This window comes from Phalaenopsis equestris, unplaced genomic scaffold, assembly GCF_001263595.1.
Source record: "Phalaenopsis equestris unplaced genomic scaffold, ASM126359v1 Scaffold000838, whole genome shotgun sequence".
Taxonomy (NCBI): domain Eukaryota; kingdom Viridiplantae; phylum Streptophyta; class Magnoliopsida; order Asparagales; family Orchidaceae; genus Phalaenopsis; species Phalaenopsis equestris.
In genome coordinates, this window is record NW_018165278.1 from 1 (window position 1) to 26,132 (window position 26,132).

The window sequence follows — 26,132 nt, forward strand, 5'->3', positions numbered from 1 at the left end:
ATTGTAATCAACACTTTTGCAGCGGCTAATGCTGCGTTATTGTCAGTGAAACGTTGAAACACTTGAAAAAAAATGAACTTGTGATTTATTTTGTTAGTTTTGAAAGTAAATATGTATAAATTTAAAAATATGTTCATTTCATGTTATAATTTAAATACCGAAATTTATTTGTTCAAGCAGTGTACTCATTAATTTATAGATCACTGGCATTAGGAATTAGGGGCACTTAAATTACATAATACATAATTATGATATATTCACATATCTAATATCTAAATTTTGATATTTACAAGTGTATCACTCAAATCTTTAATATCTCATAAGAAATATCACTAAAACTATTTGAAAGAGAAATAAATGTTTTCATGCACAGGTTTATAATACCATAGTGTTATAAATGTAAATAACAAAATTTAGTTGTTAGATATGTAAATACATAAGAATTGCATGGCAGCTATGTAAAATTCTTTAAAAATTGGAAAATAAGTTAGATCAACTTATTTCATTTTTAAAAATCACTAAAGAAAATGAAATAAGTTATGAAATTATCTCTTCAACTCCTGCAATACAACCACATCCTAATCCTAATTTCTAGTTAGTACCATCTATTCTTTGAAGAAATAATTAGCAAGATCAACAATACAAATATAACCACGGTTAAAAAAGAAGAAAAATCAGTCGATCAGTTGTCTGATGATTCAGATCATAAAAATAATATGAAAGTTGAAGATCAGTTTCAAGAAAACAATATTGAATTAGAATTTTTTTAAATCCTTAAATTTAAAGGCACTCAAGCATCACCTTCATATCCAACAAGGTAGACGGGTCGATACTATTATCCTAGATCTACTCCTGCAGATGTTTTATATGAAGAAGCTAATAATAAATACTACAATGATTATAATTCATCCAATATCCATTAATGGGATATTGATGATATGACTGATTGTCAAATACAAATTGTATTGCAAAGAATGATAATTTATGTTTTTGCTACTTAGAGTCATAATAATATACCTCATCAAATTGAAACATAGTTAACTTGTGTGTTTACCGACCTTCTAAAAGGCTTGTGTGATAATTACTTGAATCGAGAAGAACGTAATAAATTTTTGAGTGCTATTATCTTAGGAAACCTCAATCAAGAAAACACTCATACTCTTTATAAATTAATTATTAATATTTTACAATGTTTTACTGAAATAATATCTAATAATGGCGAGCAAATTCGTTGTGTTTTGCAAAAATTAAGATGTCCAACATTAACACATTTTAAATGGTATAAAGATGTCTTTTTTATCATAGTAACGTATCTACCAAATGTGAATAACACACATTGGAAACAAAAATTCGTCGAAGGTTTACCAAAACTTTTACCGATAAGGTAAAAAGATTATTATAGGATATTGCTATTAAACACATTTCATAGAGATCTGACATATGAACAACTGATAAATACTTGTGTACAAGAACGATTAACCTTGTCTACGGATCTTAAATTGAGATATCATATTAAAAAGAAAAGATTGATAGATAGAAAATAATTAGACTTTCTGTGAACAATTTGTTTATGATATTCTTAAATTTTCAAAAGAAAAAGAAAAATATTTGCATAAAAAGAAGAAATATCATAAGCAACACTCAAAATATTATTAAGAGAAAAGTTTGAAGATTTCTCATAAGAAAAAAAATAGAGAAATCAAATGATATAGATGTAGCAAAACAGACCACAATACCAATATATGCACAATCAAAAAGAAAATAAATAAGCTTAATATTGATGAAAATATTAAGTAATTTATTTTCAAATAAATCTTACATTCATCTTCTAAAAATTCTGACAATTCATAAAGTTCAGAAAAAAAAAGAGAACCATTCATATTACTCATTAGAATCTCATGAAAAAGATTGCACATAAAAATCTAAGTGCAAATGTAATAATAAAAATTATTATAAATCTATCGTCAAAATGAACGACTTATTTACTTTATCTTCTTCAATGAAAGAAGAAATACTTAAAATTGCATCTCAAATTGAGAATGAAAAGACTTGTAATAAAATGTTAAAAATATTTATCAAATCGAAAGGAGAATCCTCATCTTATAATATTATTCTTTTTTTAGGAAATTATATGAAAGAAGCTTTAAATAAAACCTTAATTTTAAATACAGATAAGAGATGTACTACTATTAATGATTTGAAAAAAAAAATTTAATACGCTAAAATCTGAACTAAATATTTTCTATAAAAGTCAAGAAAACATAAATACTAGATTACTAAAACTCGAAAAATATTATATCTACTGAAATAATAGTACAAAAAGAAAATAATCAAGAACAATCATTTTTTAAATTCCTTACAAAAGGCAGTTATGCATAAATGATTTACAACGATAATACACTCTACATAAACTCACTGTTTAAATTGATAGCGGTACAGATATGAATTATATTAAAAAATGAATAATACTTTCTAAATATTTTGAAAAAACAACGCTGCAGTTAATTTCTTATTTAAGAAATAAAATGGAAATAAAATATAAAATGCCCTCTACTAATATTTACCAAAATAATATTTGTATTAATACACCTTTTTTATTAGTTAAAAATTTAACGCTACACATTATTTTGGTTTGGTAGACCAATTATTTTTGAATTTATTAACAGTCATACATAAATCATTTTGAATGAATTAAGTAAAATTAATTTAAAGCAAAATCAAATTAATTTTCTAAAAAAAAAAATACTTTTTTAGTTATAGAAGAAAAATAAAAAAACAACTTGTGTAAAAGCAAAAAATTTTTACTATTCATAAAACTATTTTAAATAAATTTGTAGTGATAATCTAGATGTTTTTTTGGATAGAAAAAAAACTGTATTTGTTTATCGTACATCAATAATTTTGATGAAAGAAATATTAAGATTAAGACACGATCGTGTAAAATGAACCAAGAATAATTAAAAATGTGTAAATACGAGATTAATGAACCTCGATAAAAAAATTAATTCGATAATTCAGCTCTTCTTAGAGTTGTACTACATTCTATGTTATGAACAATGTAGAAAAGGAAAACAATAAACTACGATTAGTAATTAATTATAAACCTTTAAATCAAGTTTTAAAATGGATTAGATATCCCTTACCAAATAAAAGAGATTTACTTAATAGATTAACCAACTCCGCAATGGTTTTTCAAAATTTAATTTAAAATATGTATATTGGTAAATCCAAAATATTGAATCTTATAAATATAAAATATCATTTACAGTTCCGTTTGGTCATTATGAATAAAGTGTAATGTTGTTTAGAATAAAAAATGCTCGATTTGAATTTCAAAAGATAATAAATGAAATATTCATTTCATATTTTGATTATATATTAGTTTCTATTGATGATGTTCTTATTTTCTCTAATTCAATAGAGAAACATTTTAAACACTTGTCAGCATTTCAATGGCTTGTAAAAAATAATGGGCTGGTAATTTCAACATAAAAATTCAAGTTATTTTATACCAAAATTTGGTTTTTAGCGCACAATATTGTCCAAAATACTATTATTTCAATTGATAGAAGCACGTAATTCGCTTCTAAATTTCTAGATAAAATTCAAAACCTCCGTCATTTAAAGAGATTCCTAAGTTTACTAAATTATGTAGCAATTATGTAGCGAATTGTTATGAAGATCTAGCTTTAAATGCTGTCATTCTTTATAATCAATTAAAGAAACAACATAATCCTTTGACAGAAAATTATATTAAAACTGTCCAACAAATTAAGCTAAAGATAAAAAATTTACCTCGTTTACATGTTGCAAATCTGTCTCTCCATAAAATACTGGAGACTGATGCATCTAATATTGGTTACGGTGAATCTTAAAGTAAAAAAAAAATACTTTAAACACCAAACAATTAGCTCGTTTTACATCCGAAAAATGAAATACCACTCAAGAAAATTATTTGACTATCAAGAAAGAAATGTTTTCGGTAGTCAAATGCATTACAAAATTTTAATATGATTTATTATATAAAAAATTCTTATTACGAATTAATTGCAATCTTATAAAATATATACCACATAAAGTTGTCAAAAATCTCGTTTCTAAGCAAATATTTGTTGAATGGCTAGCCCAAATTTCTTGTTTTGAATTTGATATTGAATATACTACATGTAACTCTAATTCTTTATCTGACTTTCTCAATTGTGAATTCTTGTAGGGAGAAAGACAAGAAGAGGTGGATTACTCATCACCCACACACAAAAATGACACCCCAATGGGGTGAAACATCTTTTCGAGGGGACCGACATAGAGGTCAGCCTAATATGACTCCACACAAATTTATTTATTTACATAAATATCTGTATGGAAGTCCTATGATATCCACATCTACATCAGGATCACGATATTCTAATTTCAAATTTAAGAAGTTATTGAATTTATATAAAAATCTTCTAAGAAGAAAATTCTCGAAATAAATTTAGAAAATTATGAAATCACCGATTCTTGGAAAATTCAAGAATGATATCTGGGCACAAATACCTATACTCAATATAGTCTTGATCACAAATCTTATGAGGCAATACTCACTTCATTAAATTGTGTTGAAATTCAACACAATTATAATGAACCAAAAAAATTTATTGCAAATAGTAAAGCGACAATTAATCACATACTACATGATAAGGACTGGGTTTAACTCCTTTCAAAACTAAGCAAGTTGAATTTGTTTGTCCAATATTTCATCAGAAAAAAAACTAATTTCTTTCAATTATGAACTTATATTCAAGCCATGCATCGTGACTCTTTGTTTGAATGTCACAAGATTATATATATATATATATATATAATCATAACAAATTAAAAAATAAATTAAAAATAGAAACTTACATTAAATAAATAAAAAAGAGCAATCTAACGATTAATTTAAGGTGGTGTTTGACTGCAATCTAAATTTATGCTAAATAAGAGTTTGATATCTATCAAATTTTGGAGTGACTGCAGAAACAAATTCTCAAATATGTTTCACATTCAGATTCAATAAATATGAATTCATATAATAAAAGAAACAGAATGCAAGAATAAAAACAATCCTGAAAATTCAATCTAACGGGAAATTATTTAATTAATTTAATTTTATTTTTTTAAACCAATTTACCTTTGATTCATGATGTTTAATAGGGGTGTAAACGAGCTGTTCGGCTCGTTTATATTTCGAGCTCAAAAAGTGTCTTCATGTTCGGCTCGTTTGTTTAGCGAGCCGAATACGAGCCGTTCACAAACAAAAAATTATTTTGACAACCCTAATCAGGTAGCCATAATATGTTAAGGATTAGAGTAAGATTTAAAAATTATTGTTTATTATAAAACATTATTTGAATCTAATTTAATAATTTTTATTTTATTTTCTTAATTAATACTATAATTTATTATAAATCTTTATAGCCTTGTGGTAAATAAGTTTTTTAAAAATATTAAGATTAAGTTTTTTAAAATATTAATATATATATAATTGATTAGTAGTATTTCGAGCCAAAACGAGCCGAACATGAGCGAACAAATATTTGTTTGTGTTGTTCGTGTTCGACTCGTTAACTTAACAAACGAGCTGAACACGAGCTTTTTAGCTAACCGAACACGAGCTGTTCGAGAATAACGAGCCTTTTTGACAGCCCTAATTATTAATGTCTAATTAATGTCTAAATTATGCAACCAAACACGGATCAATATCTACCACAGATTACAAAGGAATATCCATCACAAATTACAAATTATAAATTACAACGAAGTTACTACCCTGAAATTTAGGTGACCTTTGTTTGTGGGTTTTGAATCACGATCGGTTGCAACCCAGTTCTGTGCGGTTTTAACTGCGAAACGCTGGATTTTTTCGGTGGTTGTCCCCCGTATGCCGTCTCGGTTCATGCCCTAGGATTCCCCGTCTTCCGTCTCGGTTCGTCCCCGCAGCGAGCCGCTGCCATCATTGACCTCCTTCTCCCGTCGTCCTCTCCGCCTACGTTACAAAGCCCGTAACGACTCCGGCGTATCTTTCCGCCAGCTTCCCCAAGGTGCTTCCGAACTTTTTGATTTTTAGGCGACCTAAAAGCTCGCATCTTGTTTTCTGCATCGATTTTGTTATTTCTATCTGTTTGGATTTCAGATTCATGTGAGAAATTCTTTGAGCATATAGATCTACAGTGATGCTTGCTCTTTGATTTAACATATGATTTTTTTTTTTTTTCTGGGTTGTTAGCTGTTGGATTTACTAGTTCCACTGTCTTCAATGAGAAGAAACAAAGGAATGTTTGTTTTAACCATCTTATGCCAAATTTATTTTTGTTAAGGGATAATTACATACATGGCAGCCCAAACGGATGCTTTTATTTTGAACGTCGTTGATTGGAGGTTTTCTTAAACCTTTGTTGGACTTGGTTAGGCATATATAAGAATCATGCAATTGTGATATTTTTACTGTGATGTTAAAGATTTGAATGCTATGTGTATAAATATCAAAGTTTAGGTACTACATATGTGCATATATAAGGATTATGTGGTATATATGTGAATGCTTTGAGGATCGTTCAAGACTTTCCAACAGCGAGAGTTGAAAAATAAATAAAGGTAGAAGACAAGGGAAACCAAAAAGAGGGCAGCTGATATCATCCAACATTACTTCATTAAGTTGTAGGTTTAATTTTATATTATGATCAGGGAAACCATTTGTACTCTAATAAAAAGAAATTCTAGCTGTCCATTTAATTTTGTATAGAATAGGCAACCAAACTGTTTATTTTCAAGCACACTACTAATTGTTATCATTCTTTTTTCCAAATTAGTGAATTACCACATTGTAAAAAAGTTTAGCAAATTTAACCATTTTCTTGCTCATTTTATTAATTATAAAAGAGCATTATCATAAATTTGGTACAATCATATTGTTCCTAATTTAAGAACGACATAAAAGGACATCCTAATTAGTTGTCCTAGCAGCAGAATAACGAACAAATTCAAATATTAAAGTAAATTATTTTATGTTATATCCATCACAAAATATTTTTATAATATTATGATTTATGGCATCTTGTTTCGTAGAAATGAAGCATTTTTGTTTTATTTTTTTGGTAGAAACTAAAAAAATCATTTTGGATTTGGTTGTTATTTAGATCCACGATGTCGTGTACCTTCCTTTTCTATTCTCTTTTATAACTATTTTGCCTTTCTAGTTTCCATTCATCTCCTAGCTTTCCCAAAACTCACACTCGCTCTCTCTGAGTTAGCAGTCCGTTTCTTCACATGGATCGAACGAAAGACAAAATACCGGTTCGTGTCATTTTGTTCGAAGTTTTTTGTTATTATTTTACTTTATTTTATTGTTTTGTCTTATTCATGGAAAAAAGATTTTGCATTCTAGGTTTCTAGACATTAGGACTTTGGGCTAAAAATAAAGGTTTATGGTTAAGAATAACGTTGATTTTTGAGATTGAGATCTTCATTCTTCAAGAGTACTTGGTCCAAACTTTTCTTACCGCTAAATTAGGGAAAATAATGGGGAAGGAATGACTTTTAAAGTACTTAGATATTGCTCTAAATTTATTACACTATATTTGATTGTGATAAAAAACAATAGATTAATTGAATGAATAATAAGGATAATTTTGATATGGTTATCTTATTATAGTTAGTAAATCTGGTAACTAAAGATATGTTTTAGTGAATATTCTATAAGCATTTTCTTGTATTTGAGATACTTGAGATTAATATATTTTAATTCTCTTACATTCCTATTAATTTTTGCTTCATTTATATGAAACTTGATACCACGAATCATAATATTATAACAATATTTTGTGATCGATATATCGGAAAATAATTTACTTTAATATTTAAATCTGTTCGCTCCTCTGCTGATTGGACAACTAATTAGGATGTCATTTGATGTCTTTTTTAAATTAGAAACAATATGATCGTACCAATTTATGATGCTCATTTATAATTAATAAAATGAGTAGGAAAATGCTTAAATTTTTGAAACTTTTTTTCATTATGGTAATCCCCTAATTTGGAAAATAGAATGATAAATATTTTTGTGCAATTAGTAGTGTGATTGAAAATAAACAGTTTGGTTGCTTTTTCCATACAAAATTAACTGAAAAACTTAAATTCCTTTTTTTTAGAATACAAATACTTTCCCTGATTATGTTATAAAATTAAACCTACAACTTAATGAAGTAATGTTCGATGACATTAGCTGCCCTCTTTTTGGTTTCCCTTGTCTTCTACCTTTATTTAATTATCGATTCTTGCTATTGGAAGTCCTGAACGATCCTCAAGGCCAAATCTTAAACTAAATATCATTTTTTTATTTTTTACGGATTCTTCTCTGCTTTCTTTTGCGTAACTTCATTTGTTGCTTATTTTTTTCTTCTTTGGCAAATTCAATTTTCTTAATAGAAGTCAAACATCATATAATTCTTTATAGAATATCATTAGCTATCGATGCATGGCTTTACAAGAAAATAGGTTAGCTTATGCTGTTGAGGATTGCTTGTTTGTTTTTTTTTTTTAATTTTAAGGGATAATTTTGTGGCTTTAATTTTCCTATACGCGTGCTATGTTTAAGCTTACGGAGGCTCAATATTATTCATTGAAAAGGACTTGTTTTTAAATATGAATGTTCTCTTTATTGTTATGCAGGCTCAGAGAAAGTTCAACTGCTGTCATTTGAGGAAAAATGGTGCGTTATGTTGCAAACACTTTTAACATACAAGATTATGACCTTATTATTTTTTCTCCCGTGAATTGAATTTATAAAGATGTTTGGTGCTTCAAGCTTGTTTCTTCAAATTGTCTCATGCAACCTTGACTTGGAGTTCCTGATAACTAATTCAGACACATCCTAAATTTGATGAGAGAAGTAATTTTTTCCTTGTTTTAAAGTACTTTAGTTAGCATCTTGTTTACTTGACCATAAGGATTGTGAACTCCATATTTTATTCTCAATTGCAACACACTTACTAAATTGCACCAATGTGGTTAATGCTAAGTATAATTTTACTATAATATTAATGTATTCAGGCTATACAACACTGTAATTACTGGGTCCTAAGTACCAGATGTAAGCGGAAGTTTACGTTAGGTTGTTGATAACTAGCGTAAAATTTGTCGAATAATCATGTTATGAATCTCTTAGATCATTGTGTAAATGATAGAGCGTCTCCTGGAAGCGACGCGCTGTATAACCTGACTATAGTGAAAAATGTGCTAGACTCGCTATACTGGCGCCCGATTGTAATGTCAAATAAGTAATGGTTCCAGATTACGGATGGATACGGGTAAGGAACTTAGTCCATGAAATTAGTATTAGAATATGATCTTGGAGTATAGGTACTCCCACAACTAAATTAATAGAATTAGCTTATATTATGGTTCATAGGAAGATAAATATCTTATGCATTCAGGAAACAAAATGGGTTGGAGAAAAAACTAAGGAGATTTATAACTTAGGTTTTCAACTTTGATATTCAGGTAGGAGTCACATTAGAAATGGTGTATGTGTAATTATAGATAAGAGTTTGAAATATAATATTGTAAAAATTAATATAAGTGGAGATAGAATTATAGTCTTTAAGATTGTTGTTGATAGTAAGATTTTTAATATTATAAGTGTTCATGCTTCTTATGTCGTTTTAAATATAAGTTCTAAAGAAAAATTTTGGAATAACCTAGAAGACTTAATACAAGTGATACCTCTTGAAAAAAGAATTTTTATTGGAGGAGATTTAAATGGACTTGTTGATAGAGAGAGAAAATTTTAAAAATATTCGTGGTGGTTACGGTTTTGGAGTAAGTAATGAAGAAGGTAAAATCATATTAGATTTTGCTTTAGCGTATGCTTTTGTTGTTGCTAATATTTTATGTTAAAAAAGAGATGAACATATTATTACTTATAAGAAATTATTACTTATAAGAACTTATAAGAATGGATCTAATAAAACACAGATTGATTATTTTCTTATGAGAATAAGAGATCGTCGAGAATGTAAAGATTGTAAGGTCAACTCTAGTGAGAATTTAAGTACTCAACATCGAGTATTAGTTTTGGATTTTAAGATGAAGAGTTATAAGATAAAAAATTTTAGGAATCATTGTCATAGAATTAGATGAGGGCACCTAAAAGACAAATAAAATTATTTTTATGAGTAGACTTCAAGATTTCAATATTTGAGATGTTCATGAAGAGGTAATTCTATGTGGGATAAAATAACAAACACTATTAAATAAGTGATCAAAGCTGTAATAAGAGAATCAAAAGGAAAAAATTCTATAAATAAAAATAATTTGTGGTGGAATAATATTGTGCAAGAAAAAATAAAATACAAGTTGTGTTAGAAAAATTATTGTAAATGTAAAAGCTTAGAGAATTGGGGTGGAATAATATTGTGCAAGAAAAAATAAAATATAACAAGTTGTGTTAGAAAAATTATTTTAAATGTAAAAGCTTAGAGAATTGGGAAAAATACAAGGTGACTCGTAGGAAGTTTAAGAGAATAATTTGTGAAGCTAAAAATTTTGTTTTTAGTGATCTTTATAATAAATTAGATACTAAAAATGGTGAAAAATATGTATATAAACTAGCCAAACAAAGAGAAAAGAAAAGTAAAGATTTAACTTAAGTAAATTGTATTAAAGATCAAAATAAAAAATTGTTTTTCTTAGATAAAGATATTCAAAATAGGTGGGGAGCTATTTTGATAAACTTTTTCAATGAAGTTTTTGAAAATAAGATCGATCTTAGTGATCTCAATATCGTTAATAATAATAAAATATTTTATTTTTATCGTCACATTAATAATAAAGAAGTTGAGGAGGCTTAAAAAAGAACAAGAGAACAAGCTGGAAAATCAGTAGGATCTGATGATATCCCAATTGAAGTGTGGAAATATTTTGTAGATTTGAGAGTTTGATGGCTGACTAAACTCTTTAATATTATTTTAAAAACTAAAAATATGCCTGAGGAGTGGAGGAAGAATATTTTGGTCCTTATTTTTAAGAATAAAGGGGATGCATAAGAGTGTGCAAATCATAGAGGAATTAAATTGATGTGTCATACTTTAAAATTATAGAAGAGGGTAATTGAATATATGTTACGACGTATTACAAAGATTTCTCATAATCAGTTTGGATTTATGCCGGGTAGGTCTACTATGGATGCTTTACATTTATTGAATGATTTGATGGAGAACTACATAAAAAATAAGGAGGATCTGCATATGATTTTATTGATTTAGAAAAAGCTTACGATAAGGTTTCAAGAGAAATCCTTTGGAGAGTTCTAGAGAAGAAAGGTGTTGATTTGATTTATATTCAAGTCATTAAAGGTATGTATGCTAGATTTGTTACCGGTGTACGAACAGAAGGAGTGACCCAATATTTTCCTATTTCAGTTGGATTACGTCATGGATTGACTTTAAGCCCATATTTTTTTGCTTTAGTTATGGATGCTCTTACTGGACATTTACAACAGGATGTACCTTGGTGTATGCTTTTCGCTGATGATATCCTTCTTGTGGATAGGATTAGAGAAAGAGTTCCAGAAAAAACTTGAATTATGGAGGTCTACTTTGGAGACTAAATGCCTTTGTTTGAGTAAATCTAAAACCGAATACATTGAATGTTGGTTTAGTAGTAGTAGCTCTAGTGGCAAAGTTGTAACTATTGGTGATCAAAACATTAAATTGTGTGAACACTTTAGATATCTCTGTCTATTGTTCAAAATGATAGTGATGTAGATGAGTATGTTATTAGTAGAATTCAAGTTGGTTGGTTGAAGCGGAGGAATGTATCTGACCTATTATGTGATAGAAAAGTACTGCTTAGATTGAAAGGAAAATTTTATAAGATGGTGGTGAGACCGTCAATGTTCTATGGCGCAGAATGTTTGACTTTAAAAGAGAAACATAAAATAAAGTTACGCGTTGTCGAGATGAGAATGCTTAGGTGGATGAGTGGCTTGACACTTAGAGACAAGAGACAAAATATTAGAGACAAAATACGAAATGAATATATCCGTGATAGAGTTGGTGTAGCTTTAGTGGCGGAGAAAATTAGAGAAAGTTGTCTATAGTTTTGTCACATTAAACGTCGATCATCTGATGACCCAGTTAGGAGAGTAAATGTTTTAGATTCGACTTATGTTAATAAAGACAGAGGTAGACCTAAAAAGACTTGGGCATATAAAAAATGATCTTAATTTATTAGAATTATTTAAAAATATGACAATAGGGCGCAACAGAGAAGAAGGATTCATATAGCCGACCTCACTTAGTGGGAGAAAGGCTTGTTATTGTTGTTGTTACTATAATTTTCTTTTTGGGCAATAAAAAGGCAACAAGGAGGAGTTGAGTAGAAATTTTGACGAATCAATAGATAAATTATTTGCGTGTGGTTTTACTAATATGTTGTTATTTGTTTTAGAATGAGTGAGAATATAAGAGAGTTACAATAAGGACTACGATATATCTTTAATAGATAAGAAATATCATGTAATTAGCATAAGTTTTGTAATATTGTTGTTTTGCGCATATGATGATATAGATGTTTTAATAGTCTGCCCTATAGTTAAGAAGATATAGAATATGTTAGCCTTTTGTTTGGAATAATAAGGACCAAAGATGTGATAATCATGTTGCTTAGAAGTTGTGAGTGTTGAAGGAGGACTGGGTTTGATGTAAGGGTTTAGTGGTTTGGCAATTAGATTTGTGTCAAAGAAGGCACAAATATGGTCCTCAAAGCAGATCATTAAAAACAATACTTTTACAGCTTCGTCGCACTATTGATGGGGTACGCCAAGCATGCCAAAAAAGGCATTAATCCACATTATCAATTAAGTCATCAATAGAGGCTTCAATGGAGAGCATTGATAGAGTTATTGACAAAATGCATTTATATAGAGTATGAATGAGAGTGTGGATATAGGATAATAATGAAAATTTTCATGTAGAGTCTCAACAAATACCTTTCAAAGAAAACGGTGGTGTAAGAAATAATAAATAAAGTAGAAGAGCTAGTGATAAGTTTTTAGCAAGGGCGAAGAATATGAATGCTTAGGTTACCTTGGGAGATATAACGGTAAAGGTTATAATGAAGAATGATCTAATAGTAAAGGAGTAGGGAAACTATTGTTTTATTAATTCTAAAAAGCTCAGAAGGAAAATGCGATAGATGTCACGAAGGAGGTTGTAGCTATAGTTCAGAGATATGAGGACATGTTTTGGAGAGAGAGGGGGGTTGGGAGATAAGGAGGACAAAAAGCAACCAAAATTTTAAAAAAAAATTGATCTATGGAGGTGGGTTTCGGTTGTCAAAGGGGAGCAATGATCTCTAAACTTACTTAAAATGAAGAACGCACAATGTGGGCGGGGAATGTGGTGGGCAACATAAGAGAGCTAGAGGTCAAGGCTTGTTATTGTGTTGTTAATGCGAGAGGCTTGTAGTGAGAGATCAAAGGTCATCTAGGTTTTATGATCTTGAAGATAAGACCATTTTAAGATATGGTGAGTTGAGGGTTCTAACAGTGAGGTTGTTGGTGGTGGAACAAAGGAAGGTTTAATAGTTAGAAGAGGTTTAGACTGGCAGTTGTAGGCAGGTGTGCATCAAGATTGTGACCACTCATGTTCAGAGGATTGTGATATGAAAAGCTTAGGTTTGTGCATGTTGGAAAGCGGTTCCAAGCTTGAGTTTGGTGATTGAGCAAGGGAATGCGGCCAATCTTTATTTTTTGCAGTTCATGGAGGCTTATGAGAATATTGTTAGGAGGGGTTATTTATGACGAGCTTACAAAGAGAAGATTTTTGTGAGCAAGAGATAATAATGGAGCTATCATACCATTGTTAGAGCAATAAGAATATGTGAGAATTACATCTCTATCAGGTTGTGTTTAGTAAATAAATATATTTGCCCTATATATGGTTAATAGAAAGAATAAGAAAGGAATGTCAAATATACTCAATGTTTGAGAAAGTATTATGATTAGAAATATGATGTCATGCGATAATATGAAATAATTTGGTTCGATTTGAAAGCTAAAATAATTGCAAGTCTAAAGTGCATGCTTAGGAATAAATTGGATCGTAAAATTGAGAAAGTATTATGATTAGAAATATGATGTCATGTGATAATATGAAATAATTTGGTTCGATTTGAAATCTAAAATAATTGCAAGTCTAAAGTAAGAAAAGTTCAAATTTTAAGTAAGAAAAGTTCAATGATAGGACCTAGCTCAAGCACATAGCGGCCACAGTGGCAAACTAGATTAAAGCAAGTCACTTTATATGGTTTGGTCAAATTAAACGTCAATTATTTGATGACCCTATAATGTATTAAATTTTACTTATGTTAAGAAAGATAGAGATAGATCTAAAAAGACTTGGGCATTTTGTATAAAAAATGATATTAGTTTATTAGAATTAAACAAAAATATGACACTCAATAGGACACAACGGATAAAATGATTCATGTAGCCAACCCATTTAGTGGGATAAATGCTTGTTGTAGTTAAAGTTTACGGGTTTTCTCAAAATAGTATAATTAAATCTTTTACTCTTCATTTTGAGCTCTAGGCATGCCTTTTATTACTAATCTCTTATGTGTTAGCGTTGGAGCCCGATTTCTTTTGATCTCGCTTCCAATCTCCTACTCCCGCTTCCCATTTCCGTGCCCGATCGTGACCTTGCGGTTTTGCGAAAACCGCCGCTCCCACCTCCATTTCGCGAAACGTCGCCAACCCCGTCTCCTCTCTCGCGATAAAAGGTATCGCACGACTCTCCTTTCAGTTTAAGAGAAGTCACGATGTTCCTTTTTCGGTTTTCCTCGGGATAGATAAAGGTTTTCTCGGGATAGAGGAAGGAAAGTGCAAGCAGTGTGTGCGTGCTTGGCAGAAGGAAGAAGAAAGAAGAAAGAAGAAAGAAGATGATTGTTCTCCCTTGGCTTCTTTTTGGTGGCTTGTGGCTGAAGAGAAGAGTTTATTTCTCTTATAAGTTTCGGTGTATCTCGGTGTAGAGAGAGAAGAACAGAGAGAGAAGAAGAGAGAGCAACGAAGTGAGAGTGAGAGATTCCTTTTGTAAGTCGAGGTGATTGACTGGTGTAAATTCCTCTGCAACTCTGTTGACGTAGTCAATTTGTCGAACCACGTAAATCTGTGTTTTCCACTGCGGTGTTACTATTTTTTGGTGTGAATTTTCTCGTTCTATTTTTTTGCTTCATCGATCGTTCTCCTGTTTGATTTATAGATATACCACATCAACTGATATATCTAGATCTTGTCACAACAACTGATATCAGAGCTTTTTTCGGATATGAGGAAAGACGATGACTGCAGATGAAGTGAAGGTTTCAGGGATTGAGAAATTTGATGACACATATTTTGGTTATTGGAGGGTGTAGATAAAAGATTATCTCTATGGGAAGAAACTTTATCTTCCGTTATTGGGGAAAAAGCCTGAAACGATGGATGAGACTGAATGAAATTTATTGGATCAATAAGTTCTAGAGGTTATTCGATTGACCCTATCGAGGTCCGTTGCACACAATGTTTTCAAGGAGATGACGACAGCAGATCTCATGAGAGTCTTATTGGGAGTCTTATCAGGTATGTATGAAAAACCATCGACGAATAACGATGTGTAATTGATAAAAAAGTTATTTAATTTAAAGATGGTAGAAGGTGTTTCTATAGCTCAACACCTAAATGATTTCAATACTATCACAAATCAATTGTTGTCTGTTGAAATTTATTTTGATGATGAGATATGTGCACTAATATTGTTGACATTGTTGTCAAATAGTTGGGAAGCCGTGAATATGACAGTTATCAGTTCTACAGAGAAATCTAAATTGAAATGCGATGATATTCATGATTTGATTTTGGCTGAGAAAGTTCGCAGGAAAGATTCTGGCGAGATCTTAGGTACTAGTTCGACACTAAATGTTGATTTCAGAGGGAGATGACAAGACAAGAACTCAAATAAAAGGAGATCAAAATCAAAGTTTAATTAGCAGACAACCTGCTGGAATTGTGGTAAGACTGACCACATAAGGTGGAACTGTAGGAATCTCAATAAGATGAAGAACGATAGCGCAAATGTGGTATCTGAAGAAGCACATGATGCACTATTGCTGACAGTTGATAGCTCTATTGATGATGGAAATGAAGAGGAGAGTGGGTCTGAGACAACCATTCCTATTGTTCTACAGGCAGATGATGAAGAACCAAGGAGCTGTGAAATAATCTTGCAATATGAAAGTTCAAGCAAGTGAGGGCTGGGGCAGATGATGAAGAACCAAGGAGCTGTGAAATAATTTTGCAATATGAAAGTTCAAGCAAGTGAGAGCTGACAGAACTTCCACCAGGAAAGAAGCCATTACACAACAAGTGAGTGTATCAGGTGAAGACTGAGCGTGATGACAATAAAAGATACAAGACCAGACTTGTTGAAAAAGGCTTTCAACAGAGGTAGGATATCGTCAATGCAGTGGGAGTTGTAAGCAGAGATAAGAGTAATCCAGGAAATAGCTTGGAGGTGCAAGGCTGTTTGGATCTTGCTGATATGTTGATTGAGGATGTTACTCTTGAGAAATTGAAGTTGTGTACAACTTTAGTCGATTTTATGGAGTGAAGACAGGGCTTTGAGTTGCAGTGGTGGAGGATTCAAGTTGGAGGATTCATAGTGGAGGATTCACAGTGGAGGATTTATGCTTGAAGAAAAGGGCGACGCTGCAAGTGGAAGATATTAGTTCGAGGAAGAAGATGTTGTAGCTTGTGTATCGGTTTCCAAGTGGGAGATTGTTAACGCTGGAACCCGATTTTTCTTGATCCCGCTCCCAATCTCCCGCTCCTGCTTCCCGTTACCGCGCCTGATTGCAAAAGGTCGCAACCGCGACCCTGCGGTTTCGCGAAAATCGCTGCTCCCGCCTCTATTTCTCGAAACGTTGCCAACCCCGGCTCCTCTCCGCGATAAAAGGTATTGCACGACTCTCCTTTCAGTTTAAGAGAAGTCACCGTGTTCTTCGGATTTCCTCGGGATAGAGTAAGGTTTTCTCTGTGCAAGAAGTATTTCTTTGCGGTAAAGGAAGAAGAAAGATTATGAGAAATCTTTAAAAATCAAATGTAAATTCTCCTTATTAACTCTAAACTTCTCCATCAAACCTTTCAATAAATGTATAGCTTCCATAGTAAACCTGCCTGACATACATCCAAATTGATTATGAGAAATCTTTGTAATGCGTCTTAACCTATGTTCAATTACCATCTCCCATAACTTTAAAGTATGACACATTAACTTAATTCCTCTATACTTTGTACACTCTTGAGCATCTCCTTTATTCTTAAAAATGGGGGCCAAAATACTCTTCCTCCACTCATCGGGTATCTTTTTAGTTTTTAAAATAATATTAAAGAGTTTAGTAAGCCAAGAAACTCCCAAATCTCTTAAATATTTTCACACTTCAATTGAGATATCATAAGGTCCTACAAACTTTCCACCCTTGGTTTTCTTTAACGCCTCCTCAACTTCTTTATTACTAATGCGACGGTAAAAATGAAACGTTTTATTATTATTCATGATATTAAGATTACTAAGGTCGATCTTATTTTCAGAAATTCCATTAAAAAGTTTATCAAAATAATTCACCCACCTATGTTGAATATCTTTTTCTAAGAAAAGTACTTTTTGATTTTCATCTTTAATACACTTGAGTTAAATTTTCACTTTTTTTTTCTCTTTGTTTGGCTAGTTTATTTATATATTTTTCATTCTCCTTAGTATTTAATCTATCATAAATACCATTAAAAACAGAATTTTTAGCGTCACAGATTGTTCTTTTAGACTCCCTGCAGGCCGTTTGATATTTTTCCTAGTTCTTTAAGCTTTTACATTTAAACCAATTTTTAGAACATAACTTCATATATTTTATCTTTTCTTGCATATTATTATTCCACAACCAACTATTTTTATTTATAAATTTTTTTCTTTAGATTCTCCAAGCACATCTTTTGCTACTTGTTTAATAAAATTTGTTACTTTATCCCACATAACATTTGCTTCATCATGAACATCCCAAATTTTAAAATCTTGAATTTTATTCATAAAAATAATTTTAGTTGTCTTTAAGGTTTCTCCATCTAATTTCACGATGATGAGTCCTAGTATTCTTTTTTTACAACTCTTTATCTTAAAATCTAGAACTAATAAACGATGTTGGGTACTTAAATTCTCACTTGGAATGACCTTACAATCTTTACAATCTCGACGATCTCTTCTTCTCATAAAAAAATAATCAATTTGTGTTTTATTGGATCCACTCTTATAAGTTATAAGATGCTCATCTGTTTTCTTGAATAAAATATTAATAATAACAAAATCATACGCTAAAGCAAAATCTAAAATATTTCTACTTTCTTCATTAGTTACTCCAAAACCGTAGCCACATGAGTATTTCTGAAGTCTTCTACCACTTTACCGACTTGTCCATTTAAATCTCATCCAATAAAAATTCTTTCTTCAAGAGGTATCATTTGTATTAAGGCTTCTAAGTCGTTCCAAAATTTATCTTTAGACCCTGTATCTAAACCTACTTGAGGAGCATAAGCACTTATAAATATTAAAATCTTAGTATGATAACTTGAGGGCTATAAGTCTTATAAAGTTGAAATGGTAAAATTTTTTGTCTATGAGATATTAACTTTATACATGGAGAATTTTAGGAGATTTTAGATATTATGGATAAAATAACTCATCTCAATGGAGTTTTAGGAACTACGAGGATGTTATTTGCTTGAAAGTGTATTTTGATATTAGCATTTAACCAAGAAAATGTTCAAGCTTGTGGTATTTACTTATGATTCAAAATTGATTGGTCACGATCTTTATCAAAGCGAATAAAGCATATTACATGGAAATCATTTGAGAAATGAAAATTTTGGTTTATGGAAGATTTACTATCAAATGACTTTGCGCTAATGGTCCATTTGGTTTCTTTTAGGTGGAAAATATTTTTAAGAAAGTAATGTTTGTTTTTTCCCTCATTTTCTATATGAAAACAAATTCATTATATTGAGAGATATTTACAGAATAAAAGTCTGATTGATTTCTATTGCATACAGTTAAACAGTGGAATTTAAAAGCTTCATTGCTATTTAAATTATGTTTTATACACACAAAAGAAAAGAAAATGTTTTATGCATACAAGCCACCAGGTGGGCTCCAAGGTACTTACAAACAATGTGTTTTCTATTAGTCTTGAATGGTATATAATCAATTAGTACATAATGGGAAGGAGGATATATATGTCAAACTTATGAAACTTAGAATGATATTTATAATAGGCAAGTAATTAGAAATAATAGTTGGTTAGAGTAAAAAAGAAGTTTTCAATTGCTATAGTGATATAGCTGTGTTCAAGATGAATTTTATATCTTTTTGAATTGTGGAAAGCTTTTGAAAAATTATTCATAATGAGGTTCTGGGATCTTTTATTTGCTGGTTATATATGTTTAATAATTGATACGTTGTTTGAATTGAAAACATGGAACATGCACAACGTTTTATGAGATAAAAGGCTTAGGGGTTGAGAGATCAGGACGAGTTGAAATTTTTCTGTATGTTCAATTCTTAATTATTTTATTGATGGAAGATCTAATGATTCCTTGGTGAGATGTATTTTAGCATTTTGGAGATACCAAAAAAATGAGATATAGATGGGAAACTTGTACAGCTAAAACTAAGTAATTATGTTGAAATTGCAATAGATGTACAATGCCTTGAAAGATCATCAAAGTGAGTTAAAGTTTATGTTGTAAATTTGCAATATAAATTGTTGTGTTATGAGGATCTGAGTGATGAGCAATTAAGGAATTATCTATGGCCAAATTGAGTGTGAACAAAATAAGAATATAAAAATGAATTTATGTTAAATGAGAAAGGATATATTGATGAAGAATTATATTTTAGGAGTTAGAGAAGCACTTGTTGAAAAATAAGCCAATGAAAATTAATTTAGATGGTTTGCACAAGTCCGATGGAGGGTGAGAAGCATTAAGGTAGTTAGATGAAATTACTATGAAAATATTTGGAAGAAAATTTGGTAGACTAAAAGTAACTGGGGCAAAACTTTAATAAAATGGCTTACACCAGTTAGACTTTAGTAGTTTGTAACTTTATAAATTCAATCCAAATTAATTGGAATAAAGATAGTGATGATTACAATGATAGTTAATACATGTTTCTAAATTTGGTACCTGCTGGAATTGCAAATTAGTTTGGTGGTACAAGCAACCCCCTAGCTGGAGTATGTTGATTTACATTGTATTTTTGGGCAGACTGCTGTTCCTTATGATTTTTTCCCTCTTATTATTCATTTACTTTCATAACTGGCAATTGGTACCTACCGGTCTTTGGTTTGGATGAACAAACCTTGTACCGGGGAATTTGTTAAAGTTTCATTGAAAATTGCCCGGCACAAAATGCATCCATCTAAACATAAGCTGTCTCTTGTTTTATTTCTATACAGTTGGAATATCATCATTATTAAAGCCATCAGTATTTGTATCATTGTCAGACCTTATTCGGGTTATTTGTGTTTGGACTTGTAAATCCATAACCATTATTTTCCGTTAAGAAGGAATTTTGCTACTTATAAGCCCCAAAACCCTTGCGATATTTTCTGGCTCTGCGCATATATTTCAGTGTAGTCTATGATTTTTAACTATTGTTATATTGGCATTTCCATGAATATCATTTTTCCTCTTTTTTCTTTCAATGCTAATTTATTCTTCATTGACAGTACTTCGACAGATATGATTATCTTGGAAATTCCTTTGAGCAGACATATCGCTGCTATCCAACATCTTTTATTGATAAGGTATGTGTTGCTTTGCTCACTGCATGTCTTGTGAATTTCTCATTTTCTATTTTGTGATATTTATTTTAAATTAACTAGATTTTGTGAGTTAGGGTGCTAAACTGAGCATTTGAGAATGTTGGATCAAGTCAAAACACCTAATAAATAAAGAATTTATGTTGATAACTTACTAACATATGGAATCTGACTGTAATATTAATAGTTTTTGAGTGAATAATGGGTTGTTAGGTTAAAGGTATTTAGAAACCAATTGAATTTTATGTACTATGTAGAGCAAATATTGTGTTTTGGACTACTCTTATTTGTTTGATTGAGTATAAAATAAATTCAGATTGTTTGTTTTTTTGTGTTTGAGTGAAAGTAAATGAATCTAAATTAAAGCGAACGGAGGTCAGGGTGGCAAGTTGTTACTAGTGTTGACAGAGGTGTCACAAGGTCGATGAGAGCCATAGGCCCAATATGGCTGCTTTCTGTTGGCAATGTTTGTATTGGGAAAGAGGTCATGGGGAGAGCTATAGGTCACACTGTATGTGGAGTTCGAGATGCCATGCTGAGAACTTGAGGTTTGTGATGTCGTCAGAAGAGACTGAGGTGTCATGACGTTGGCCTGATTGCAAGGATGGCTAGTGTCATTTGTGGCTTTTGCGACAGTGACGTATTTAGAAAATACCAAAAAATAAACTTAGTGAGATTCCAAATTTCTCAACAAATTACTTTGTATTAGTTATTCTTGGAACCTAACATTTTATATTTTAGAACCTCTTCATTTTTTTAGTCTACACATAATATATCAAAATAAATAGCCTTTAAGGATTTTCGAATTCCAGTTAAAATATATCACGGATGAGTGCAGTAGTACTGAACTGTATACAATATCAGTATAATACTTGGCTGTAATATATAGGTTAAGACAGGTATTTCTGCCAAGTCTGCATCTGCTCTAAGTTCTAACCAACTTTTTTCTTTTCACACAATTTCTACAATTTTTATGAGCATTGGAAAACTGTGTTCTCTTTCCAACTCTATTCTATGTTTGTTAAAGTAGCAGCAAGTGCTTATAATCTGATTAACATTATGGAGTCAATTGTATAAAAAGCCAATGGGATTTTTACTTCATTTTTAATTATTTCAAGCCTTTGTCAGCCTTCTAGGAAAATTTATTGCAACTCCATTCAGACACATCACAAGTGCTGCTTTAGTGACTAGGTCTTCAGCTTCCTCAAAACCTCATTTTTATGGCACGTGGAGTATTTTTTTTTTTAATTTTTATATTGTAATATACGGAGACTGTGTAATCATGTTTCTAATTTAACATTGTGAATTTTGTGAACGAACACATTAATTTTCGTTGGATTTCATGTTCATCATTGATTGTCTGACAGCATTTTTTTTAAATCTTGCAGCCACAACTGGAAGGTGGTGACAAAAGTATGTTGCATGAGCTCCTGCTATCATTTTTATTATATTATGTTTACTCACTTCTGCTGTCTTGGACATGTTTACTGAATTAGCTTTATATTGTCACAGTTATAATGCCTCCCTCAGCCCTAGACCGCCTTGGTATGTGATAAACATCTTACATTTACTGAGAATAAAGACATTTTATTTCTCAAAAGAATCATATTCACTTGAGCATTCACCTGCAGCATCTTTGCATATTGAATATCCAATGTTATTCGAACTGCGCAATGCGGCAACCGAGAGGATTTCTCATTGTGGTGTGCTGGAGTTTATTGCTGAGGAAGGGATGGTTTACATGCCATATTGGGTATGTATAATCTTTATATGATTTCATGTCCTAAGTAGCCTTCCTCTTATTAGATTTCTTCACATGTGTTCAGATGATGCAAAATTTGCTTTTACAAGAGGGGGATATTGTCCAAATTAAGAATGCCACTCTGCCAAAGGGAACATATGTCAAGCTGCAGCCACACACAAAAGACTTCTTAGATATTTCAAACCCCAAGGCCATGTAATTAAAACTTATTCTTGCCTTTTACCTGCAAACTGCTATTTATGTTCATTCCTTTTTTGCCAGCATCCAATCTTTTCTTTGAATAGTGCATATGAAGTAATTAATAACATAAATTTCTCTGCTTGCAGCTTGGAAACGACGTTGAGGAATTACTCTTGCTTGACTACGGGTGACAGCATCATGGTCCCATATAATAAAAAGAAGTATTACATCGATATCGTTGAAACAAAGCCTACTTCTGCAATTAGCATTATTGAGACGGATTGTGAGGTGGATTTTGCTCCCCCGCTGGACTATAAAGAACCTGAACGGTCCCAACCGTCCGGTCTCTCTAAAAAAGCCCAAGTTCAAGGTACTAACTGTTTCTTCGGTTGCTATTACTTTATAAATTGATTGCAACTTTATGCAATCTCTAATTTAACTTTTTTTTCATTATTGTTAATAGTTTTTTCAAGATTCTGGAACATAGTCGTTTGAATCTAAACTCTCGTTATCAAAGTTGTATCCCATGTAATGTTTATTTATTTAGAGCAAATTTTGATATAGATTAGTTAAAATTTTGTATTTAGAGCAAATTTTGATATAGATTAGTTAAAATGTAGCAATCATATTAAACTTTAATATGTTACAATCCGTTAGTCACATCCCACATTGGACGATTGAACGCAGATAATGCTACAAATGACACAAATATCTATCTTTTATTTGAGGTAGAACGTCCCTTTTGAACTGTAAGTTATGGACAATGGATTATCATGATAGGAGAATTGCAATATGTCTCATGGATTATCATGACCGAATAATGGTAAGGAATGCAGGAAATTCACTTATATGCCATAACCCATGCTATAGCTAGAGTTCAAAAGGAACGCAACCTTTAGCAATCTGTATAATGGGTTTTTTTTGTAAGGCTTAAAAACAGAAAGATTCTGGGAATGTATGCATCTTTTTGAGTATTCTATGCTGCTACTATAAATAGTTGTTTATTTTAAAGAATCTTTGGCTATTAACAATTTAAATAAGTTTTTCTTCCCTATATTTGTGTCTCCTTACTAGAATGATGTTTGAAGAGCGTTGGTGGAATCATACCATCCTTATTCATTCTGCTTTCAACTATCTTCCATTTGTCAATTTCTCCACTTTGAACATCTTTAATTATTGTTGTTTCTTGTTTTGGCGTGTGACTAATATGTTTAATGCTTCTAGTTCTATGGATTTTAACTTTGCTCTACCTCGATATTCATGGCTTATGGCTTTAGTTTTTACTTTGAGAGAGCTATTACCTTTTTAATGTGGGTTTGAATCTCTTATGTTGCTATTATTCATCAACGACATAATTGTCATCTATACCCTCCAAATCATTGCTATTTTCAAAATTTAAGGACCAACTCAAACAATACAACACACACAAAAACTCAAAGAAGCAAATATACATAAAGATAAAAAACTAAAAATCCACCAACAGACGCAAAAGTGCTAGGGACGTCTCACTTTAGTTCTTCCTCTGTCTCTAGTTCTCGGAAGAAAGTCAACTAACAAATTGGTAAGTTGCCTACCATTACCCGAAGTAACCAAAATATCATTCATCAGATTTCTGAGCTCAAAGTATGTCTCCATTCTTCTTCTTCCTTCTGGATGTGTAGACCTGCCATTCCTCATCCGAGGATTGACTCATTTGATCAATGGATTGGTCCAAATATGGTCGGACAGGTGCAGGACGTTGCACATCATGATCCCCCTCAGTCCGAGTAGCATTGACATCTTTCTGGATCTGATGAGGCGGTGCTGAAGCAACAGAGGTATTTTCACTTGTAATATCAGTGGTAGGTTCTAAGGCAGACAGAGTTTGAAGAATCTCCCTCGCCTCTACAATAGGAGGTTCCAAAGACGGGGGAGCTACAACAATGTGTGGAGACTGAATGGTTTATATATTGTCTGCGGGAATAATGACGCATTCAGGTGTATCCTTTTGATGATCGATAGTGTCAATAACTTGGAGCTGATCAGGAGGAGTTGGAATCACTGTCTCTAGCAGAGCACTTTATTTTTTTGGTCTGAGGTGGGGATGTAGATGATAACATTGAGAATTGGAGTGGCCGAACATACGACAGTTCGAACAATACGAAGGAAAATGTTCAATCTCTATCTTCTGCCAATATCCATGATGCTGTGTGCCCAACCAAATTTTCTCAGAAGCGGAAGAAGTAATGTCTCTTCCAACAAATACTCTGACTTCAGATGGTCGGAAAAGATTAAAAGTAGGAATATCTATCTTGAGTGGCTTACCATAAGCTCAGATAATATAATACAACACTTTAAGAATGGTAATGAAATTTTAGACCAAGAAGACAAATCGAAACCAGAATGATTGACGGTTCCGTCTGTAGGTCAAAATCCACAAGTCATTTCAGAATCTTCATTGTTTTGTTATCAATCTAGATTATCCTTCTAGCAAATAAGCGTGCGAATGTTCTCAATCTAGATTATCCTTCTAGCAAATAAGCGTGTGAATGTTTCTCATTATTAATTTGAATAAAATGTATCTCTCATCTAATAGTCTAATTTTCCACTCCCAAAAAGGTGCATAAGTTCAAATTCCTTGCGAATAAGCTCTATTTTGGGATGACTATATAGAAATTTCCCAACTAAATTCATACGACAGGAGGAAACAATTTAAATGCCTTCAACTTCTATAAAAAAGATAACAGACTTCCCATATTTCATACCAGGTTTCTTGATGTACTCCTCCCACTCAAACGAAGGAGGGAAAGAAGGTGTAGCGTTAAGAAGAAAACACAAGAAAAGTGGCATCGATCGAAGCTGAAAAGGAGAACACGCGGGAGACGCACCGCAGAGGAGCCACAAAGCCGAGAAGGGAAGGAGCCGTGAGAGCTGTTCGCGAGACGGGAAATTCGCGAGACAGGAGCCGCAAAACTCACGAGACCGGAAGACTGCCGCAGAGGCACTCGTGAGACGGGAAGCCGCAAAGAGCCGCATCACAGAGGAGCCGAGAACTCCTGAGCCGGGAAAGCTGCAGAGGCACTCGTGAGACGGGAAGCCGCAAAGAGCTGCATCACAGAGGAGCCGAGAACTCTTGAGCCGGGAAAGCTCGCGAGATTGGAAGGCGAAAGCTCGCGCCGCATATCGCGAGACGCACGGAGACGAAATAGAAGTCAGGCGCGAAACATAAATCAGGCGCGTCGCCGGAAAAGAAGCAGCGAAGCCGTAATAGTTGCTAAGGGGCGCC

The 26,132-nt window shown here is 31.8% G+C and overlaps 1 protein-coding gene across 1 annotated transcript in view; it reads left to right on the forward strand.

Moving 5' to 3' along the window:
• The first annotated feature begins 5,786 nt into the window (after positions 1-5,786).
• Positions 5,787-26,132, forward strand: part of LOC110031531 (ubiquitin fusion degradation protein 1 homolog) — a 22,105-nt gene continuing 1,759 nt past the window's right edge. Inside the window, exons 1-8 of the mRNA XM_020734777.1 lie at positions 5,787-6,062; positions 8,689-8,728; positions 20,833-20,910; positions 22,314-22,338; positions 22,438-22,470; positions 22,557-22,678; positions 22,752-22,882; positions 23,014-23,237. Coding sequence (XP_020590436.1) covers positions 8,726-8,728; positions 20,833-20,910; positions 22,314-22,338; positions 22,438-22,470; positions 22,557-22,678; positions 22,752-22,882; positions 23,014-23,237 — 616 coding nt within the window. The 5' untranslated portion in view covers positions 5,787-6,062; positions 8,689-8,725. The remainder of the gene's footprint in view (positions 6,063-8,688; positions 8,729-20,832; positions 20,911-22,313; positions 22,339-22,437; positions 22,471-22,556; positions 22,679-22,751; positions 22,883-23,013; positions 23,238-26,132) is intronic.